The sequence below is a fragment of the Thermobia domestica genome, chromosome 3 (genome assembly GCF_964235325.1).
Source record: "Thermobia domestica chromosome 3, izTheDome1.hap1.1, whole genome shotgun sequence".
Lineage (NCBI taxonomy): Eukaryota > Metazoa > Arthropoda > Insecta > Zygentoma > Lepismatidae > Thermobia > Thermobia domestica.
Window position 1 is genome coordinate 345601039 of NC_137456.1, and position 22661 is coordinate 345623699.

The 22661-nt window shown below is 37.1% G+C and overlaps 2 protein-coding genes across 11 annotated transcripts in view; one reads left to right on the forward strand and one right to left on the reverse strand.

Moving 5' to 3' along the window:
• sick (sickie) overlaps positions 1-22661 on the reverse strand; it is a 1461343-nt gene that overhangs the window by 1096317 nt on the left and 342365 nt on the right. The gene's annotated exons all lie outside the window — the stretch shown is intronic.
• On the forward strand, positions 13720-15155 carry LOC145681338 (uncharacterized). The gene is made up of 2 exons (XM_081752994.1): positions 13720-14927; positions 15030-15155. The coding sequence occupies exon 1, from the start codon at positions 13720-13722 to the stop codon at positions 14647-14649; it is 930 nt and encodes a 309-aa protein (XP_081609120.1). The 3' UTR covers positions 14650-14927; positions 15030-15155.

The following is a 22661-nucleotide window of genomic DNA, read 5'->3' on the forward strand; positions in this document are numbered from 1 at the left end:
GTATGTTTTGGGTGCGAATCAGGCCCGTAGCCATCCCAAAAATGTAGGGGGGGGGGGGCGACCCAACTATATTATAGTTCATCACCATATTGTAGTTCATTTGCAAGCCTACCGTGAAAATTTATGGGGGGAAGTGAAAATTTAGGGGGGACGGCCCATCCTAGCCCCCCGTGGATACGGGCCTGGTGCGAATACCTCTGGAGAGCGTGGTCAGAATTTTAATTGTCCTCGATATTTCTGTGTTCGTGTCCCTGTCGTGACTGGATTATGTCGAAAGTACATGAGATGACCATGTCCATGGCGAAGAATACTCTGGTTGGAAAATAAAAGAAGTTTAAAAAAAATAAAATATAAAAAGTAGTAGAGCGATTACCTCTGATGCGTGCGGTTCCTGCTTCGATCACCGGTCAAGTAAATTTGTGGTGGACAACATCGTGTCCATGGGTTCTCTCGGGACACTCCCGTTTCCCCCACTTCATCATTACCCCAACGCTTACATTATCATTTATTCACATCCTTTAATCATTGTCTCCCTTAATCTTAAAGGGTAATCGTGGGACGTTAAATGATAGATTTCATTTCATTTTTAATAACAATAATAATTATAAAGGATACCATAAGATTGATTTTGGTATGGATTCGGATCTCTCGCTAACCTTATTCCTTTGTTGCAATCGGGATGTTGTAGATAAGTTACTACCTGTTTCAGAACTGAATTCACCGTATTTTAGGAGTCTACCGTAATTTCACATCATGAAACGAAAATAATTTTGTTTTAGTTTACGAGTCTACAGTACCGGTAATTTCACATTATGAAACGAAAGAAATTTTGTTTTAGCTTAGAAATCTACCGTAATTTCACACTTTGAAACGAAAATAACTTTCTTTTAATTTAGGAGTCTACCGTAATTTCAGATCATGAAACGAAAATAACTTTGTTTTAGTTTAGGAGTCTACCGTAATTTCACACTATGAAACGAAAGAAACTTTGTTTTAGCTTAGAAGTCTACCATAATTTCATATTTTTAAACGAAAATAACATTCTTTTAATTTAGGAGTCTACCGTTATTTCAGATCATGAAACGCAAATAACTTTGTTTTAGTTTAGGAGTCTACCGTAATTTCATATTATGAAACGAAAAAAACTTTGTTTTAGCTTAGAAGTCTACCATAATTTCACATTATGAAACGAAGATAAGCTTCTTTTAATTTAGGAGTCTACCGTAGTTTCTGATCATGAAACGAAAATAACTTTGTTTTAGTTTAGGAGACTACTGTAATTACACACTATGAAACGAAAGAAACTTTGTTTTAGCTTAGAAGTCTACCATAATTTCACAGTATGAAACGAAAATAACTTTCTTTTAATATTGGAGTCTACCGTAATTTTACACTATGAAACGAAAGAAATTTTGTTTGAGCTTAGAAGTCTACCATAATTTCACAGTATGAAACGAAAATAACTTTTTTTGATTTAGGAGTCTATAGTAATTTCAGATTATGAAACGAAAATAACTTTGTTTCTGTTTACGAGTGTACCACGATTTCACATTATGAAACAAAAATAAGTTTGGTTTTTAGTTTGTTGATGTAGTGATGAAGAATTAAGCTTTGAATGCATGGTTGATTATCATTCATACGAAAGCATCACACAATTAAAATGCGATTGTACTGCTATCTGTTGATAAAGTAACAAACTTCTAAGTTTTACAGCCTCCCTTAATCATAATGGAATAATATGGAGAGCCATGAAGTTATTTCGTGTCAAAGCATCCAGCGTTAACAACATGCAAAGAGACATCACAGAAGAACTGTCACTTCGAGTATTTTCCACTCCTCTCCCCTCCCCTGTGATTATTCGTCACACCACCCCTTCGCAAGTCAATGAAGCATCTCGGAGGGTGTGATTCTTCATCACGCAACTAATAACTCTCGTCACCTCCCCCAGGAGAAACACCGTACTAGAGATTGACCTAATATCCAAACGTAATATATAGATAAACCAGTAACACTGTGCAAATTGGCAAAGGGAATCGGGCGAGCGACGATGACAGGGGTCCAAATCGTGGACCGTATAATTGAGGAAAATTAAGAGATGGCTTCAGGGAGGAGGGGGACGCTTCAAGTCAAGTCCTGCCCTTCTTTAGTTTAGAAGTTGCTCAAAAAGGTCCCAAAAGACATTATAAAAACCTCCCCATAACAATATTCCCTTACGTTAGAAAGTGTTGCCATACCCACCATTTTTAAGTATGAGTGAATATATTGAGTATAGCGAGAGACCCTTCAGAATCTTGACTGGATGTTTATTTACTGTTCATAGACTGACAAGGGAAGTATGAATGAGCTCATATCGAAACCTATAGTAAAATTTCACTCAGAGTAAGGAAGTCCCATAGAAAGACCACACTCAAAAAAGCAGCTGCGTTTTCGAAGTGGAATTAATCAAAATGGCAGATTGAAATGTCGTGTATCCAACTCCACAATTGCACAATACGTTCAGTACCACGCCTTGTAAACGGCCTGTTAATAATAAAAAATCAGTAACAACAATGTGGGTACATACTATACCTAAGGGAAGTCGTACGGTAAGGTGAACCTTGACAGCAGCCATCTTGAAATCCGCCATTTTGAATTCAGGTCAAGTTTTGTAAATAGGAATAGGGCAATATGATACATGATTTTGGGCTAGAATTTAAGCAAAAAAACAATGATACTTTTAAGATATGTGGATTTGGTAAAAAGTTACAGGCATATTTATTGTGTATGTTTCCATGTGAACAACTCAAGAATGAAACAGCTGTCCAACAAATTGTAAAATACAAAAATATAGGAAACACACTCTATATTTTCCCAATTTGTTCCAAATGTTGTTGAGCAAAGCTACACACTACACAGATTAGTCTGCAAATTTGGTCCAAATTGGTTGAATAGGGGCGGAGATAGACCAGATAATACGAAAATTTAACCAAAATCGCTGATAACAACAAAATCGTTATATTAAATGCTGTATGTGCAATTTTCCTCTGATCTGTCTCATTTCTGCTTTTCTTTCGCCCATCATTGAAGTATATTGTGGAACTATCAAGCAGGAGTCACAGTTGAACAGCGACAAATTATTTTTGGACAGCTGTTTCATTCGGGAGTTGTTCACATGGAAACATACACAATAAATATGCCTGTAACTTTTTACCAAATCCATATATCTTAAAAGTATTACTATCATTGTTTTGCTGCTTAAATTCTAGCCCAAAATCATGTATCATATTGCCCTATTCCTATTTACAAAACTTGACCTGAATTCAAGATGGCTGCTGTCAAGGTTCACCTTACCGTACGACTTCCCTTAGGTATAGTATGTACCCACATTGTTGTTACTGATTTTTTATTATTAACAGGCCGTTTACAAGGCGTGATACTGAACGTATTGTGCAAATGTGGAGTTGGATACACGACATTTCAATCTGCCATTTTGGTTAATTCCACTTCGAAAACGTAGCTGCTTTTTTTGTGTGTGGTCTTTCTGTGGGACTTCCTCTCATTGAAATTTTACGGTAGGTTTCGATATAAGCTCATTCATACTTCCCTTGGGAGGTAATAACGGTAAGATCGTGTTTTAAAACTATATATTCCTGTTATTTTTGAGTTTTGATGTTTTAATATTATTTCTTAAAAATCACATTTCTATTATGATTTTCCATCCTTTTTTCCATAGATACGTAAGACTGTAAAGAGTATATGGCATTATATGGAATATCGGTTTCATTCCTTTTAGAATATATTGGTATTCATCCCAGTAACATCATATATCTATATACATGGTCCGAGGCTAAAGGAGACGATGATTATGGCACATGAATGATGATGGAAGAATTAGTGGAATGAGAATGTGGAAGGAAACGGGAGTACACGAGAAAATCCATGGACACAATGTTGTCCACCACAAATAAACAGGGCCAAGGATCGAACCCTGGATCCAACGTACTAGAGGTAAGAGTTTATATCACTGAGGGACCGTGTCCGCTGGAAATGGGAAAGATTGAGACTAAAATGAATTCGTTCATAAATATTTATTGTTGGTACTATTGCCTACAAGCAGTGGTGTATTTACGATTTTGTTTCTGGAGGGGCTTTGCTAACTTTCGGGGGGGGGCTTTGCCTGAAAATGTGAAAATTCTGCTAGATATTTCATATACTTTAGTATAGTAAGTAAGATTTCGGGGGGTTAAGCCCGGAAGCCACCCCCCCTAAATACGCCACTGCCTACAAGACACAAAAAAAAGGTATTCTCGTCTCTTTCCGTAAATTTTGTAGAAATATCTTCTCGGTTCTGAAAGAATTCTTTCTCGTCTAGTTTCGAAAAGCATGTCACGTGTGGTATTTTTTTTTTAAAATGCTATATCTTATTTTGAAAATTTATATACACAATGTATGCCAATTAATTTTCTTCATTTCCTCTAAGAACCATTAGATTCCTTCCGCGTCATGAAAGACGCCCGAAAGATGATATAAGAACACTTAAACCATATTTATTATTGAAATGTAATGGGTAAAGACTAGGGATGGGCAAAACCGTTTTTTTTAATAAAAACCGGAAACCCGGGAAAACCGACATTTCGGTTTTTCACCGAAACCAGTTTCGGTGAAAACGTTAGAAAAACATAAAACTATTTCTGTGGAAACGGAATCGTTTCCCGGAGAACAACGAAACACTATTTTGGCAAGAAATAGAACATTTTTTTAAAAAAACGAAACCGGTTTTGAAGAAAACCGAAACCGGATCCGGTGGAAAACCGAACCGGTTTTGAAGAAAACCGAACCGGGTTTTGGAGAAAACTGAAAAACCGGTTTTTGTGCCCACCACTAGTAAAGACTTGCATAACTTTAAATGTTACAAATGCTCTTCATTGTGTTTGTACAATTAAATTGTCACTTTATAGTTTTTATGCTTAAATCGTGCAACACTAGAACAATGTTTGAGAGCTAAGACTTGGGTGGACAACCTACGAGGCTTGCGAAATTTCTCTTCTCATCTTGAAAATAAGACGAGAAAAATGGTCACATTTTTTAGTCTCGTCTGGAATTAAAAATGGCACTTCTCATCTCATTTCTGAGACTAAAAGATAGAGAGTAGGCAACACTGTTTATGGGGCTAGGAAGTGTGATGCAGTATATTATATAGAAGAGAAGCCGTTTAGAATCTAGTCTTTGGTAGCGACAGTGAAGTTATAAAACAGGCATCCATATACGAAGTAAGTGTCTATACGTATTAAGAATAGGTTTGTTTAACTTGTAGTACATACGTCGTCCGAGCAAGGCCTTCGAGTCGGGAAGTTTCAACCGAGGGTAAAATTTGCTAATAATTACTCCAGATGTGGTTTTCGGATTAAGTGGCTCTCAAATCTTACACCAAGATATTTTTAACGATTTTTGTAAGCTGCAAACATATGTGCATTCAATGTATTCAACGGTAAGATGTAGATTGGCCGAACATTTCTTTATCTTGCTTCTTTAGTGACAACATCCCAATAATATCATTGAAGGCTCCGATTCTCCCTAAAGTTTCAGTGCCGTTTCTATGTTGGTATTCGAACAAAACACTTTTCCAGGCTAAGTTTTAAGAAAAGCATACTCAGGAGCATTTTCGTTTCGAGAACACTCATCCTCCTCATTATCTGTCTTACTATTCTTACTGAATAACTATTTGTTCCAAAATTTTTTATCACCAAGTAAGAAGGCAGATTGTTCACTTTTTTTTCTGTCCTCAACTTCAACTGTTTACTGGTAACTGATGTGATTTGTTAATGCCTAAGTTTTAACGACTCTCTTAAGGTTTTCCTCCAAAACACTGTACTAAATATTTATTGTCGTTCCAGAGTTTTAGTTTATCAGTCACAAAATCCAAAGAGAAACCTTTGCAATGAAGGAATAATTATCCTTTTCTTCCTACAAATCGGGAGCCACGGTGCTCAATGGTCGAGCGCTTACTTTTGGTGGATGGGGTCAGTGGCTCGATCCCGGACCAAGTAAGTTTCTGGTAGACAACATTGTGTCTATGAGTTTCCTCGGGTACGCTCGTTTCCTCCCACGTTATCATTCCACCAAATTTTCCATAATCATTTATTTGCTTCAATCATCGTCTTCCTTAGCCTAAAGGCATAATCGTAGGACGTTAAACTCAAATACTTCATTTTATTTCTTTCTTGCAAATCCAAATCTGGATAGCAGAATATGAGCTGAAGCAGAAGACAGCCAAATTAAAATATTATTATATTTTATAATAAGAAAAAATAAAATTTTATATTGTCGGCACTTAATTTTTCAAATTAATATTTGGTGAATGGATTGTAGGGGTGAGACGAGACAAGATTTGTAGCTTCTCGTCTCAAAATGTGCTGTAAAAGTGATGTCTCGACTCGAAAAATGTATATTTCACTATTGGAAGAGCCGTGTCTCGACTCGAATTTTGTCAGGAAAATCCCGTCTCGAGTCGACTCGTGCACATCCCTAATGGATTGCTTAGTTAGACTCGAGTTTAGCATTCTTTTCAGCATCGAAGCTATATAGGACATGGACCCATATTGGAAATATTTATATGTTAAAAAAATAAGAATAGCTAATAGTTTTCTGACCAGAGTATAACATTTATTTATTAAAACTAAAATACAGAGTAACGGTTTCGACAACTTAACATTACCTTCATCAGAAACAACTGAAAGAAATATCTTCAGAACATTCAAATATATACTCAAAAGAGAAAGGCCTAATACTCATTGTTTGTTTGAAAAGCCACCTGTATCTTTCTTTTTCGGGTCTATACCTGTTGTTCAATCGGCCACCTGCTTGGACTTAATTATCCGTCCACTTGTGTTTGTCTTTTACATCTGTCTGTCCACCTGTTGTTTACAAGTGTCCATCTACCTCGATAAACTCCTAAGTACTTTTCCTCTGTCCTCTCTTGATGACAGATGGAAAAGACAAACACAAGTGGACGATAATTAAGTTCAGGCAGGTGGCCGATTGAATAACAGGTGTAGGCCTAAAAAAGAAAGACACAGATGGCTTCCCAAACCAAAAAAAAAAAAGGAGTGTTAGACCTTTAGTGTCTGATGAAGATAACGTGAATTTGTCGAAACTGTAACACTTTATTTTAGTTTTAATAAATAAGTGTGTAAATGTGTATACACTGGTCAGAAAAGTTTTTGTTATTCCAGAGTCGTGTTGGCTAAAGGTACTTGAAAAAAATACAGGAAATTATTATGAAATCATATTGTAACTAAGCATCTCCTCCCAATATTTTCTTGCATTGTCACACTGAGATAAAAAGTATGTGGCCTTACGTAAAATCGTATGTTACATGCATAAATCCTGCAGTTTATGGACTTAACGTACAGCAAACGTATAGCTGGGAAAACATATTTTATACGCACTTTCGGTACACGTATTCTGAATAAACATACTTTCCGTGCGAACGAAAGAACTGTATATAGGCGGTCAGAATCTCACATACCGATGGTCGTATATAACATATAGCTGACGAAGGTAACATACATATACGCAGTGGAAGATTCAAGGGGGCTATAGGGGCTATAACCCCCCCCTTGACGCTCAGGTATACACTGGATAAAATGAGCTTCAATCCTGCTAGTAGTAGGGACCGACGTATATCTCGCCGAGTCAGCAAAAATTTTCTCGATTCTGATTGGCTGAGAGAGGTCACGTGACGTTAGGCCCCGCCCACGCGGGAAATTCAAATTTTCAGGTCACGTGGTATGACGTCATGAGTCACCCCGCGGGGGAAATCCCTCATTCTCTTTTATGACCAAGATTTTTGAAAATTGTTCCCTTTTACGGGTAAGATGGGTGCTTTGATATTTCATTCTGATTGGTTGACAGCTGTCACGTGATCTTAGACCCTGGGATATTTGAAAATTTGTTCCCTTTTACGGGTAAGATGAATGCTTTGGTACCACGATGCTGATTGGTTGATACAGGTCACGTGATCTTAGGTTGTGGGATATTTGAAATTTGTTCCCTTTTACGGTTAAGATGAGTGTTTTGATACCTGATTCTGATTGGTTGATAGAGGTCACGTGATCTTAGACCCTGGGATTTTTAAAAATCGTTCCCTTTTACGGGTAAGATGCGTGCTTTGATACCTGAGGTCACATGATCTTAGACCCTGGGATTTTTGAAATTCAGGTATTCTCTTTGGTGTATACTTTGGTACCTCGATTCTGATTGGCAGATAGAAGTCACATGATTTTAGACCTACCACATGGTGAACAGATTACATGGTATAACGTGGGAAAACCCCTCACTCATTTGTTTCCATTTTACGGGTAAGATGAATGTTTTGGTACCACGATTTTGATTGGTTGATAGAAGTCGCATAATCTTACCCCCCCTCCCCACCCAATGCTAGAAATTCAGAGTGCTATGACGGCGATCCACCCAAACCTGGATTTTAGAATTTTGTTCCCTTTTATGGTTATCCTTAAAGTTCCCATGGAGGGTTCAATCTCCTCTTAAATAACCTTTTTGGTATCATGATATTGTACTGAAGTTTACATTAAATCTTATCATTCTCTTTGACAGATAAGATGATTACCAGCTTTCTTACCTTGATGGAGATCCTGTCCTTGAATTAGTAGCCTATGTCTCTGGAAGTAACAATGGTGAAAGAGGGGTCCATCGTTGTCGCTTGTAGATTTCTTATAACACATTGTTGGGAGTTTAAGCGATTTTTAAACGCTCAGTAAGCGCTTCATTAATGGAAACAGTGTTGTCAGATTTTTTCTTACCTAAACTGCTCCGATTCTTTTCGAAACGGTTCCGCAGAGTGCAAGAAATTTTAAACTAAAAATTTTTCGAACTAAAAAAATTTCAAAACTAAAAAATTTTAAACAAAAATTTTCAAACAAAAAATTTTCGAACTAAAAATTTTGAAACTAAAATTTCAAAAAATTTTCGAACTAAAAAATTTAAACAAATTTTTCGAAAAAAAATTAAACTAAAAACTTTCGAACCAAATTTTCAAATCAAAAAATTTTCGAACTAAAAAAATTAAATTTTCGAACCCCAAAAAAATTCGAACTAAAAAAATTAAAAATTTTTTGGAAAAAATATTTTAAACTAAAAACTTTCGAACTAAATTTTCAAATCAAAATTTTTCGAACTAAACTTTTAAAATTTTTGAACTAGAAATTTAAACCAAGTTTTAGAAAACTAAAAAGAAAAATCCTAAGAAATGTTTCTCCGGGAATCAAACTCAGGTCTTTCAAACCAAAGACGTGTATCCTAACAGCTTAGCTATGAATGAATTCGGTTTTAATCGTGCTTGGTGAGTTTCGAACCATGGTCCTTGAAAATGATACACTTATACTTTAAGAAAATAAATCTGACAGTGTAACGCTTCCGTTCGTGGATTAAAATAAAATGCTGATAGACTTCTTTGTGTGTTGACATAGAAGCACATATGATTGAAAATGCAAACGTCAGCGGATCGTATTACTTCAGTTTTACTACGAACGTGTCAGCATGATTCATGAAAAAAGAAACATTGATATTTTCTTACGGAATATGAGGAAAATGAAATGTCACAATTTAAGACAGGTAGTGACATGATCCTGGCAGAATGCATTTTGGGATGATGTCATGATCGGAATTGCGATACTAGATGTTGTAACTATTGAGAAACATGAATGACGTCATGATCGATTGTTACACATCGTTTTGGTTCGTGATTCATGACAAAAGCAGCGTTTTGATTGGTTCGTTGTGATGTCATTTTATAAATTTTCTCGATTCTGATTGGCTGATGATGGCGACATTTTCGCAGCGACCTAAATAAAAATCTAAATTTCATTTTTCAAATCCTACACCGCTCTCAACTGTGAAGTGAAGAAGATCTGCTTTTAAAAGTGTCTTCATTTAAGCTTTACGGCACCGACTTTTTATTCATTGAATTTGAGGTAAGTTCAGTGAGATTTTATTTTCACACAAGATTCGAAAATCATTTTTTATTTCATATTTGTGGGCGGATCACTAATACACTGTTTTACTTTTAGTACGAAATATTTAGACTATGAAGGAATTAGTGGAATGGGAAAGTGGGAGTATCCGAATAAACTCACGGGATCGAATCAGGAACCCCCACACATTAAAACTAAGCACGATAAATGATATGGTTTGTTTATTTTGGTTTAGCGTCCCTTCAGCTTAATGTTGAATGTGAACTCCCGTCGGGAATTGAACCATGGTCAAAGATGTGTGCGCTTAGTTTTGAAAAGAATGCATTACAAAATTTTAAAAACTATGCCTGAGAATAATATGGTTCGATTCCCTTTGAAACCATGGTTTTAGTTTAGCGTCCCCTTCAGCTTAACGTGATATCCGAACAACCACCCGGGATTCCGTACTGGGCCAGAGTTGTGTACGTCAACCATTTAGCTTAGTTTTGAAAAGAATGTATGATAACGCATGAGAATAATACATTTCAGAAAAGGCTTGACAGCGATCCGACGTGGAAAGCAAACCCACCGAGGATTGAACCAGGGCCTTCCACGCTAGAAGCATGTACGCTAACCGCTTAAAAAAAAGAGTGCATGAATATTTGGTTTAAAAAGTTTTACGCTATACAGATTTTGTTTTGACAATTACGTATGCGTAACGTTAATGTTTGATGAATCTCTTCAACTTGCAAACGCATCATTTAAAGGTCGTTGTGAGTGGAAAAAATGCTTACGCGTACTTTGTCACATCTCAGCACTGTTGAAACATTCATTCATTTCATGCATTCTTTTTATCACTATAGAATGGTAGGTCAGTTAAATGCTGATGCAATGGTCTCGAGTTTGACAGCAATAAAACACACATTTCAGTAACATAATTATTAAAAAAAAACTTTGATTTCTAGTACGTGTGCTTTAATAATGAGATTCTAAACGCCACCGCCAGGGAATCAAACTCAGGGCCTTTACATGAATTACTTAGTTAAGAATTTATCATGAATGTTATGATTTCCTGTTTATCAGGTGATTAAGATTTTTCTTTCTTCTTTTCTTTTGTAGTAAATTCACGCTGCTCAATTCCTTTTTCCCCATTACATATTTTATCGTACCTGTTTGTTTGTTTTTTCCTTTTTTAACCATGGCCGAATCGGGTTTTACTGTTCGTAATGAAATCACTCGTCATTATAGACGATTTAACATTGAGGGCAGAATGTTGGAAGTACAATTTAACGCACCACCCGTAAGAACCGATATTATCCAGTACGTGCATAACAGTTTCCAAGCAATGCTGGACCATTTACTAGCCAATGTCGACGATGAGGCGATGGTTGGTTTATCGGTAATATCACCACGCAATACCAATAAACCATTTTGGGTGAGTTTTCGCCAAGCACGAAACATGACACTGGAAACAATGTGGGCCTCGTTCGAAAGAGTTTTACAAAGTAACAATTCATTTCTCCTGCACGAGCCATTCACCGTTCATTTCCATCGTGTGGATATACCACGTGGCTATGGCGGTTTGCAGCAAGGAGTGCTTCAAAACGAAGAATTGTTACGAAGCAAGCGAGGGATTGTACGTGTACAAAATCAAGATTCAAGGTGTTTGGCGTACGCCCTTGTTATTGCTATTGGCCTGAAAAAATACAAGAATGTAGATATGAAACGACATAAGCAATATCAAAATCAGAGAAAATGTATTGTGGACCAAGAAGTCGATGCGTTATGTGCAAATGCCGGAGTGAATTTGGATCATGGTGCCAGTGTAAATGAAATACGACAATTCCAGTCATACCTCAAAGAATATAAAATTACTGTTTATACCAGTTTCACAGGCCATGATATCATGTACGAGGGGCCCAACGATGAAAATCGCACTCCCATAAATTTGATTTGTTTGGCTGGCCATTTTGATATCATCCAATCCTTAACTGCTTGTTTTGCAACCAATTTCTACTGTGAAGCGTGCCATAAAAAGTATAGTAAACGTAACAGACATGTGAAAAATTGTCCTGTAACGTGCTCCAAATGTTTACAAAGACCACTATGCGACAAGAATCAAACGCTGGTGCTGGGCAACGACTGCAATCGTCAATTTTACGGCGAAGAATGTTTTAATAATCATCGTAATGCTCCATATCATCAAGGGGAACCTGTATGCAAAATGGTGAAGCAATGTACTAAATGTACTATATTCTTTTGTACGAAGTGGACAACGCATTCATGATTGTAATGAGATCTTTTGCAATGTTTGTAAGAAGATTGTTCCAGGATCCCATCAATGTTTTATGCTTCCCGATCGACAGTGTTTGAAACCTGGTGTTCCTTCACTCATGCACGCAAAGAAAGCCTTGTTGATATAGAATCTATGCAGGACACGAATATTGGCGATAATACGTATGTACACGTTCCGAATTTATTGGTTGCACAACAAGTATGTTATGCATGTGTTGAAAACGATAATATCGAGCAGTCTTGCAGTACGTGTGGTCAGCGTCAGCATATTTTCCAAGGAGAGGATCCAGTTTATAATTTTCTCCAGTACTTGCGGGAACGTCGTCCCAATATAAATAGGATTTTCTGTCTCGCTCACAACTCGAAGGGCTACGATGGACATTTCATTCTAAAGATCATGGTAGAACAATGCCAATGGAGACCTGACGTCATATTAAATGGGACCAAGATACTGAGTTTAACGTTGAATAATCTGACGTTCATTGACTCTTTGAACTTCCTACCTATGGCATTAAGCAAATTGTCAAAAGCGTTCAATTTACCCGCAACCAAAGGCTACTTCCCGCATTTCTTCAACACCAAAGAAAATCAATCATATATTGGACCACTTCCAGACAAAAAGAAGTGTTTATTGCGGGATTCCATGTTGATGGCTACTACCAAGATCCTGAGACGTTAGAGGAGCACGTCTACGAGCATGCCGGCTGTTTTTATCACGGCTGTAAAGTATGTATTACTACAGGCCGTAATCAGCCCATCTACGGCAATCCAGAAGACACTATGGAATTCCGTTATGAACGAACGCAACGAAAAAATGCAAGACTGTGTGAATTGGGGTACATTGTACATGAAATGTGGGAGTGCGAATTTAATCAGTTCTTAAAACAAAATCCAACAATGGCGACGTATCTGAAGAATCACCCGTACATGAACCGTAGACCATTAAATCCAAGAGAGAGCTTTTTTGGAGGAAGGACCAATTGCGTGAAATTATACCACCAAGTCGACGAAAAAACAGGAGAAGTAATAAAATATTTCGATATTGTCTCGCTTTATCCTTACATAAATAAGTGTGCTAAATACCCTGTAGGACATCCTAGAATTTATCTACAGGGTGATGAAAATATACCACCAATAAATAAAGTCAATGGTCTGATCAAAATGACGATATTGCCAAGTCGGCATCTTTATCATGGTCTCCTGCCTTACCGATGTAACAAGAAACTACTGTTTCCACTGTGTGCTGCTTGTGCCGAAGAAATGAACCCAGACCCTACAGCAACGTGTACGCACAACGATCAGGAGCGATGCCTCACTGGAACTTGGGTATCATGAAATACAGAAAGCAATAGAATTAGGATATCAACCGGTGGAGATCTTTGAAATTTGGGATTATGACATTGAACAATATGATCCTATCACGAAAACAGGTGGCTTGTTCACGGAATATATCAATACGTTTTTGAAATCGAAAATGGAAGCTTCTGGTTGGCCCAGTTCCTGTGTGACCGAAGAAGACAAATCAAAATTTATACAAACCGTCCTGGAGCGTGAAGGTATTGCATTGGATCCGACCAAAATTGAAAATAATCCTGCACGAAGAAGTTTATCTAAGCTTTGTGTTAACTCTCTATGGGGAAAACTTTCTCAGCGTTCAAACTTTAGCCAGACCACAATTATTGATCGGCCGGAAGAATTTTATGAAAAACTCACTTCCCCCGACATTAAACTCCATCAAATTGTACCCATCAATGATACGATGTTATATGCGTTCTGGGAGTACAATGAACATGTGCCTGTTCAAAACCGAAACACCAATGTCGTGTTAGGTGCATTTACAACATGTCAGGCACGTCTGGAACTGTACAAGTACCTGGAAATGTTGCAGGAACGTGTTTTATATTTCGACACGGATTCTGTGATATTTACAGAAAAGCCTGGGGAGCTAACCATTGAACCTTCAACGTACTTGGGATGCTTATCGGATGAGATGGAGTCTTATGGACAACGAGCGTACATCAAGACATTTGTTAGTGGAGGACCGAAAAATTACAGCTTAGAAATATACAATCCAGATACCAACGTCACCAGCTACATATGTAAAATTAGAGGATTTACATTAAACTACAATGCAGGACAGCAATTAAATTTCAACACGCTAAAAGAAATGATTACAAATCAATGCCGTGGACAAGTCACCATTACCATCCTCCATAAGATATGCAGGACCAAAGACCATACCATCGTCACACGCAAAGAAGAAAAAATGCACAGCATCCAGTACACAAAACGTCGATTTAAAGAACTCAATTCCTATGATACGGTTCCGTACGGGTACGTTAAAAAACAGAAGTTGGAACTGGAAAAAGAAGAAGATGAAGAAAAAACTGTAAACACCCAATAAGGCCACCATTTCTTTTTTCCTTTTCCTTTTTTTCTCCTTGACCACAAAACCAACACAAAGAAAAATGCAGTACCCAGAAGAGATCATAAACCACCAACACCATCAGTGGAAGAAAATGTAGTCATCTCGTATCCAAGGAGGAACCCTGACCATAAAGCAGCAACACCTAGAAAAATGCAGTACCCAGAAGAGTTCATAAACCACCAACACCACCATCAGTGGAAGAAATGCTGGTCCCTGAGGAGGAAGATGGAACAAAACACATCCATCTTTTACGAGTAAGTTTTATTTCTCTCTTATCAATATTGACTAATTTTTATTGTTTCAGGAAAAAAAAGAAATTCATAAAGTAATCCGTTGTTTCTTCTTTTTCTTTACAGGATACGTCTACAACATTCGAAGATGATGACACGTCCAAAATATTCATTAAACTAGATCCTGTATTTATTATGTTAATCAACTTGTATGAGAAGAGGACATACCTTTTGTTAAAATACAACAAGTTGAAAAAAAAATGTTTTATTATTTCTTGAAACCTTGAACACTTGTTTTCAAATAATGGTAATCTTGAAAATTTAAGGTGGAAAATACATCCAAGATTTGGTTTAAATGATTAGTTTGAAAATATTTTGTTCGAAAAATTAAAGAATTTTTAGTGTCCAAAATTTGGTTTTTAATTTTAGTTCCAAAAAAATTTATTTGAAAATTTTTAAATGTGGTTTACATCTTTAGTTCGAAACTTGTTTTTAAAAATTGGTTCCAAATTTTTTTTAAATTTTTTAGTTCGAAAAAATTTTGATTTGAAAATTTAGTTCGAAAGTTTTTAGTTTAAATTATTTTTTTCGTTCGAAAAATTTTTAATTTTTTTAGTTCGAAATTTTTTTGGGTTCGAAAATTTTTGATTTGAAAATTTAGTTCGAAAGTTTTTAGTTTAAAATTTTTGGTTCGAAAAATTTTTGTTTCAATTTTTAGTTCGAAATTTTTTTGAAATTTTTGTTTCAAAATTTTTAGTTCGAAAATTTTTTGTTTGAAAATTTTTGTTTAAAATTTTTTAGTTTTGAAATTTTTTTAGTTCGAAAAATTTTTAGTTTAAAATTTCTTGCACTCTACGGAACCGTTTCGAAAAGAATCGGAGCAGTTTAGGTAAAAAAAATCTGACAACACTGTTTCTATTAATGAAGCGCTTACTGAGCGTTTAAAAATCGCTTAAACTCCCAACAATGTGTTATAAGAAATCTACAAGCGACAACGATGGACCCCTCTTTCACCATTGTTACTTCCAGAGACATAGGCTACTAATTCAAGGACAGGATCTCCATCAAGGTAAGAAAGCTGGTAATCATCTTATCTGTCAAAGAGAATGATAAGATTTAATGTAAACTTCAGTACAATATCATGATACCAAAAAGGTTATTTAAGAGGAGATTGAACCCTCCATGGGAACTTTAAGGATAACCATAAAAGGGAACAAAATTCTAAAATCCAGGTCTAGGGTGGATCGCCGTCATAGCACTCTGAATTTCTAGCATTGGGGTGGGGGGTAAGATTATGCGACTTCTATCAACCAATCAAAATCGTGGTACCAAAACATTCATCTTACCCGTAAAATGGAAACAAATGAGTGAGGGGTTTTCCTACGTTATACCATGTAATCTGTTCACCATGTGGTAGATCTGAAATCATGTGACTTCTATCTGCCAATCAGAATCGAGGTACCAAAGTATACACCAAAGAGAATACCTGAATTTCAAAAATCCCAGGGTCTAAGATCATGCGACCTCAGGTATCAAAGCACGCATCTTACCCGTAAAAGGGAACGATTTTTAAAAATCCCAGGGTCTAAGATCACGTGACCTCTATCAACCAATCAGAATCAGGTATCAAAACACTCATCTTAACCGTAAAAAGGAACAAATTTCAAATATCCCACAACCTAAGATCACGTGACCTCTATCAACCAATCAGCATCGTGGTACCAAAGCATTCATCTTACCCGTAAAAGGGAACAAATTTTCAAATATCCCAGGGTCTAAGATCACGTGACAGCTGTCAACCAATCAGAATGAGATATCAAAGCACTCATCTTACCCGTAAAAGGGAACAATTTTCAAAAATCTTGGTCATAAAAGAGAATGAGGGATTTCCCCCGCGGGGTGACTCATGACGTCATACCACGTGACCTGAAAATTTGAATTTCCCGCGTGGGCGGGGCCTAAAGTCACGTGACCTCTCTCAGCCAATCAGAATCGAGAAAATTTTTGCTGACTCGGCGAGATATACGTCGGTTCCTACTACTCTGCTTTACACAGGATAAAACGGCAAAATATGGTTTAGCCCCTCCCTTGATCATGTCCTGGATCCGCCCCTGCACGTGTGTAATATACGGAAGACAGAAGTCAGACATCCTGCAACGGCATGATGTAACATCTAAGGGCAGTGCATACGTAACATATGGATAACATATGCTCCGTACTGATTTTTGTAGTGAACATAATGATTCTGTATATCTGTACAATATACCGCTGTCAGGAAATCGGACTTTACTCAATGCACTTAAGATACCAAATAAATATTCATGTATCACTGTATGTTCATATTTATTATGATTTGCATGTAGTACCTACATCTATAATTTTTATGATTTTTTAAAAAGAAAGTGACCCTCATGTGTAAGAAAAAATAGTAGATTCCTGACCTCAGAGGATAGTTTTTTCTACTAGGGGTTTGCATGTACTACATGGTGAGATCCGATAACTGAGAAAACAATATATATAGAGTTGTACCCACTGATCGAAGATGAAAATTGTTTGAAGTCATTTCTGGATAACCAATAACAGAAAAAGAAAGAAAGATAGGGAGGGGAGTAAACATCAAATTTAAAATGACAGTCTCCTTTCAACAGTCTTTCTAACGATAGGAACAACATATTTCTCCCCCTTCAGCTATACTTGTTTTGGAGGCAGTTCAAGTGCTCTTGTAGTAAAAAAAGAAAAAAAAAACTGGAAAGTAGAGGGAATGATTTTTATCAAATGAATGAGAGAAGGAGAAAAAAAATAACAAAGTGACGAAACTACAAAACGAAAAGGAACAAAGGAATAATGTTGTGTGGAACCATGATTAAAAAAAAAATCCCTGACAACCAGCTCCATTTAAAAAGTGCTGTAGACTTATCCAGAAACTAAGAAGCTGAGAAGGGTGAAACGGAAGCTACTCTGGTTTTTAACCATGGTAAGTTGCCGCACCGGAAGTCGGCTCGGGATCACCTGGCACAGAAAGCACTTATGTCAGTAACTCGACCAAGCAGGAGTACCTTAAGCCATACAGTTAATTAGTTAATACTTTATGATTTCAAGAAAATTCCTTTCAAAAGTTTTGACAATTGTGAAATTATCAGAACTGTTTTTATAAAAGTGAATCTTTGATAGAACGACCGTTACTCCAATCAATAACTCCTGAACTCAATCGAATTTTTCTATTTCTATTCTAGTAATAGATACTAGTAATAGATTCTAGTAATAAGTTATTTTGTCGGTCGAGTTCATTAAAGTAGTCAATCTGTTAACAAGTTCAGGGGTAACGGCGACTTTCCATATTCCATGTCACGAACATGGAAATATATATTGAAGTTAGTATTTTTATATTTTTAGGTTAAAAGTGTTTTGAGGTTAACATATTTTTTGGATTAACCAATATATATATTAGGAAGATTGAAACCAAAAATATTTGGAGTATGAGATAGTAACGAATACTGTCCGCTTCAACTACCAGCATAGTTTTATTCACAAATGTAAGTTCCGCTTTTCTTCTTTATTGTCTATTAAAAGTAACTAAGAATAATAAATAATAGTTGGAGTGTTTCTTTCTTTCGCACTTCTAAACTCCAAGAGCATACACTTGTGTTGCGCCTAGTCGTTTATGCAAACATTTTAATTGCGATGTAATCGTGGTTGCATACGCCGTAGGGGTAGTTCACACCAATATTTCATAACGATTAGTTAAAAAAGCGACTGATTTCGGCTGTAAAAGATAAAATTTACCCAACTGAGAATCGAAAATACTAATTCACTTGAAAGTAATGCCATTGTGACTACACAAGCTTCTTTCATCTTTCCAGCAATTGTTCGAAGTATTTCTGGAAGGAATATTTAGGAATATTTGGGAGTAGGCTATATAATTGTAGTAGAGTAGCAGAACCCTTTATTTAGACGAAACCCCGGAAAAAAAATGGTACAGAAATGATTTATGCCTTGTTTGAAAGGTTTATGTTTGTACTTCAACATAACCAAAATCCCTCTCGGGAATATCAAGATATGACGTCATCAATATGGCCGCCAGTGAATTTCGCCTCAGTACATTGAAAAGTGCATAAAACATGTACCGTTCATTAGAAAAGTTAAATTTTCAGTTTATTTCTTACAAGGTACATTCGCGAAGTGTCCCCTAGGGATTTGTGTAAAATTGATTCAAATGCAAAGTTCTCCGCACCCCAGTGTGTATTGTACTAATTTTAGCGGCCCATACCGGTAATTTGCATATTTATGGACCTTCATATATATATCCGGAATTCAATCATACAGTATTATAACGCTCGGACACAAAATTGCTTTTAGCTTCCTTAGATGTAACTGGAGGTGAATGTGGGCATATGCAAAACCAATTTGATCAAGTACTGCTTCTCTGACACATACTACCCATCTCGGCCGCCATCTTGGACCTGCTATACTGGATTCAACTATCGTTTTTTGAAGAGTCGATTTATTTTATTGTTAGACGCCATATTTAAGAAATGGCGGTAACATAGGCAAGACGGTTTTCACAGAAGTTCTTTTCTGATGTATTCTCTGAGAAATGAACCGAAAATGTAAGTTTTCTAATGAACAGTAGAGGTTTTATGCACTTTTCAATGTACCCAGGTGAAATTCACGGGCGGCCATTTTGATGGCGTCATATCTTGATATTCCGCAGAGGGATTTTGGTTACGTTGAAGTACAAACATAAACCTATCAAACAAGCCATAAATCATTTCTGTACAATTTTTTTCCGGGTTCACCCCTTTTTTCTACTGTACTATTGGGTGTTCTCAAAAATGTGTACTTGGGAATGAAATCGGATACTCACTATCCATAATAACAGCTAAAAATCAGAAAGAACAATCCAAAAGTAAAGAATCTCCAAAAGTAAAGAACCTCATGTGTATTTCTCATGAAAATGCATTTAGACTCTCCGTAGTATTGTTAATGGAACATTTATTAATGAGATATGAACAAATCGCCTGAGTTGGGTTTCACAATAGCGTTTAAAGGATCTCTAGAAACCTTGTGCATTTTTATGCTATATTGTAGGTTGTTAACTGAACATCTAGAAATAGTGCGGCGTCAACGTTAGGAGTATATGTGTCACTGTTAGCAGTCTTGTGTCACTGTTAGAAGTATATGTGTCACTGTTAGCACCGTTAGAACAAGATATGTAACTATTAGGATTATCTGTGTCACTTTTTGAAGTCCTTGTCGCTGTTAGAATAATATGTCATTGTTAGGTGAATGTGTGTGTCACTGTTAGTAGAATCTGTTACTCCTAGGAGTGTGTGTGTCACTGTTAGGAGTATATGTGTCACGGTTAGGACAATGTGTGTCACTCTTAGGAATCTATGTATCACTGGTAGGAGTATTGTGTTTCTGTTAGGAGTCTGAATGTCACTGTTAGAAGTATTGTGTCACAATTAAGAGTATGTGTGTCATCGTGAGCAGAAGAAAAATGTGAAAGAAAATATACTCTGCTATACAACACTATATAAAGCGAATAATATACAGGTAGTTAACATTGAAACTCAAGCCATAATTTCAATTTGATAAGTTGTTGGGGCTCCTTTGACGGCCAGTACAGCAGCAACACGACTTAGGAAGGATTGATAGAGATTCTGAACTGTTTGCAGACAGGTTTTCTGCCATTCATCTTGAAACGCAGTGACGATTTCAACATGTGCACATGGTGGAGGGAAACATTTCCTCAAACGATCCTCCAACAAACCCCATACAGGCTCAATAATGTTTAGATCTGGCGACTGGCCGGATTATGATCAATGTTCAACCTTACTCTTATGTTAATCGAACCACTCTGTGCCAAGTTTAGTAGTGGGTCAGTTATCATCATGGAACATTGTACCACGGGTATGGGAAGAGTGTTCGAACCATAGAGTGTAAATGATCCTCCAGAATGGTCCTATAGTCCTTGGCAGTGAGTGACAGGACTCTCTAGAACAATTAGGAAACACAAAATGTACCACGTAATTGCATTCCAAATCAACACGGATCAGCCTCCATGTTCGACTGTGGGTACCAAGCGATCTGTGTCGTGTGCATTAGAGAAACTCCTCCAGACGAACACTGTCCCTATTGTTTGAAAAACAGTGTAGCAGGACTCATCCGAGAATATGACACGTTTTAGGTCATCCAACTTCCATGTTTTATGATTCTGGCACCACTGAATACGCTTTGCGACATTTGTGTTATTAATGAAAGACTTTTCGGTATCGCAACTCTGTCATGGATGTTGGCCTTATGCAGGTATCGACGGACTGTTTTCGTGTACACAGGTTCTGTGACGTGTGTATTCACTTCTTCGGTGATTGGCGATGCGATGGTTTCTCGTTTTCATGCAACAATCCTATTCAATGTCCTGACGTTCCTTTCAGACAACTTTCGTATTCCCCTGCAGTTTCTCCTCCTTGATACGGTTCGTCCTTCCTGTTCATACGCACATGCAACCCTAGATACTATAGCTTGTTAGACGTCACGAAGTGTTGCAGTTTTGAACACAGATACTTGCTAGATGTGCCCCTGCGATCAGCTCTCTTTTGAAAGCTGATATGTCCCTCATTATACCGCTCTACACATTTGATTTCATGTTTATTGACGAATCTCTTCTCCTGAAGTCACTACAAGGACCCACACAAGTGACTCATTGTTCAAAAGTACACCAGATGGCTCTGGTGAGCCGCGCGAACACCTTTTACTATTTGCGTAGGTGTTTCAGTTCAATGTCCACTACCTGTATTTTAGGACAATAAAATTAATTTTTACTCGTAACGAACGATACTAGAATTTACCCATAAGTGATTCATTTTGTTCTGCTCGATATGATGTATCAACTAATATATGTCTTGTCTTTAGACAATGTTTTAATAGAATAGAATTTAAGAGTTACTCATAATTTCTGACTATATCTCATTCACCATACACTGCGTACTGTCGTCTTCTTAGCATAGGTGTCCAAACTCGCGAGCCCAACGTTCATGAGCTCGGCACTCACGCTCAACCGAGCTCGGGCTCAATAATTGAGTGCGAGCCCGAGTGAGCCCGAACCCCAATGAAATAATTGAGCGCGAGCCCGAGTGAGCCCGAGTCCCAATGAATGAAGTGAGCGCGAGCCCAGTTAAGAGAAATGAGCGCGAGCCCAGTTGAGAGAAGTGATCACGAGCCCGAGTGAGTGCGAGCTCAGTTGAGAGAAGTGAGCGCGAGCCCAGTTGAGACAGGTGAGCGCGAACCCGAGCGAGTCCAGTGGAAAATGGCCATCTATGCTTCTTAGTACAGTTTAACCTTGTTAATCCGAATATTGGTTTGCTCGAGTTGTTCGGATTAGTAATTAATGCTAAAAAAAAAAAACACCCGAAACAAGCTTAAAGCACGTACATAAAATTAATGACAGTAGCTATCATTGCCCATCGTTTGTCTGTAAAAAAAAAATAATCTAACCTTCTCTGCGATAATGTCGCTACTTAGCATGATATTTGTGGCCCTCTGCTGCACTATTCATGTGTAAAATGCTTCTTCAACATCCACGTTTTCAGCCGTTCTCAAAGTTTGTCACTTTCCCAGGCCACATTCCGTACGAGAACAGTGGAAGATGATCTTATCTCTTTTACTTTTAATGTCAAACACTGTTAATTTTCCAACACTGCATTACGGAACAATTTTTCCTAAACTTTCTCCACTGTCGAGTCCCTTGATAATCTT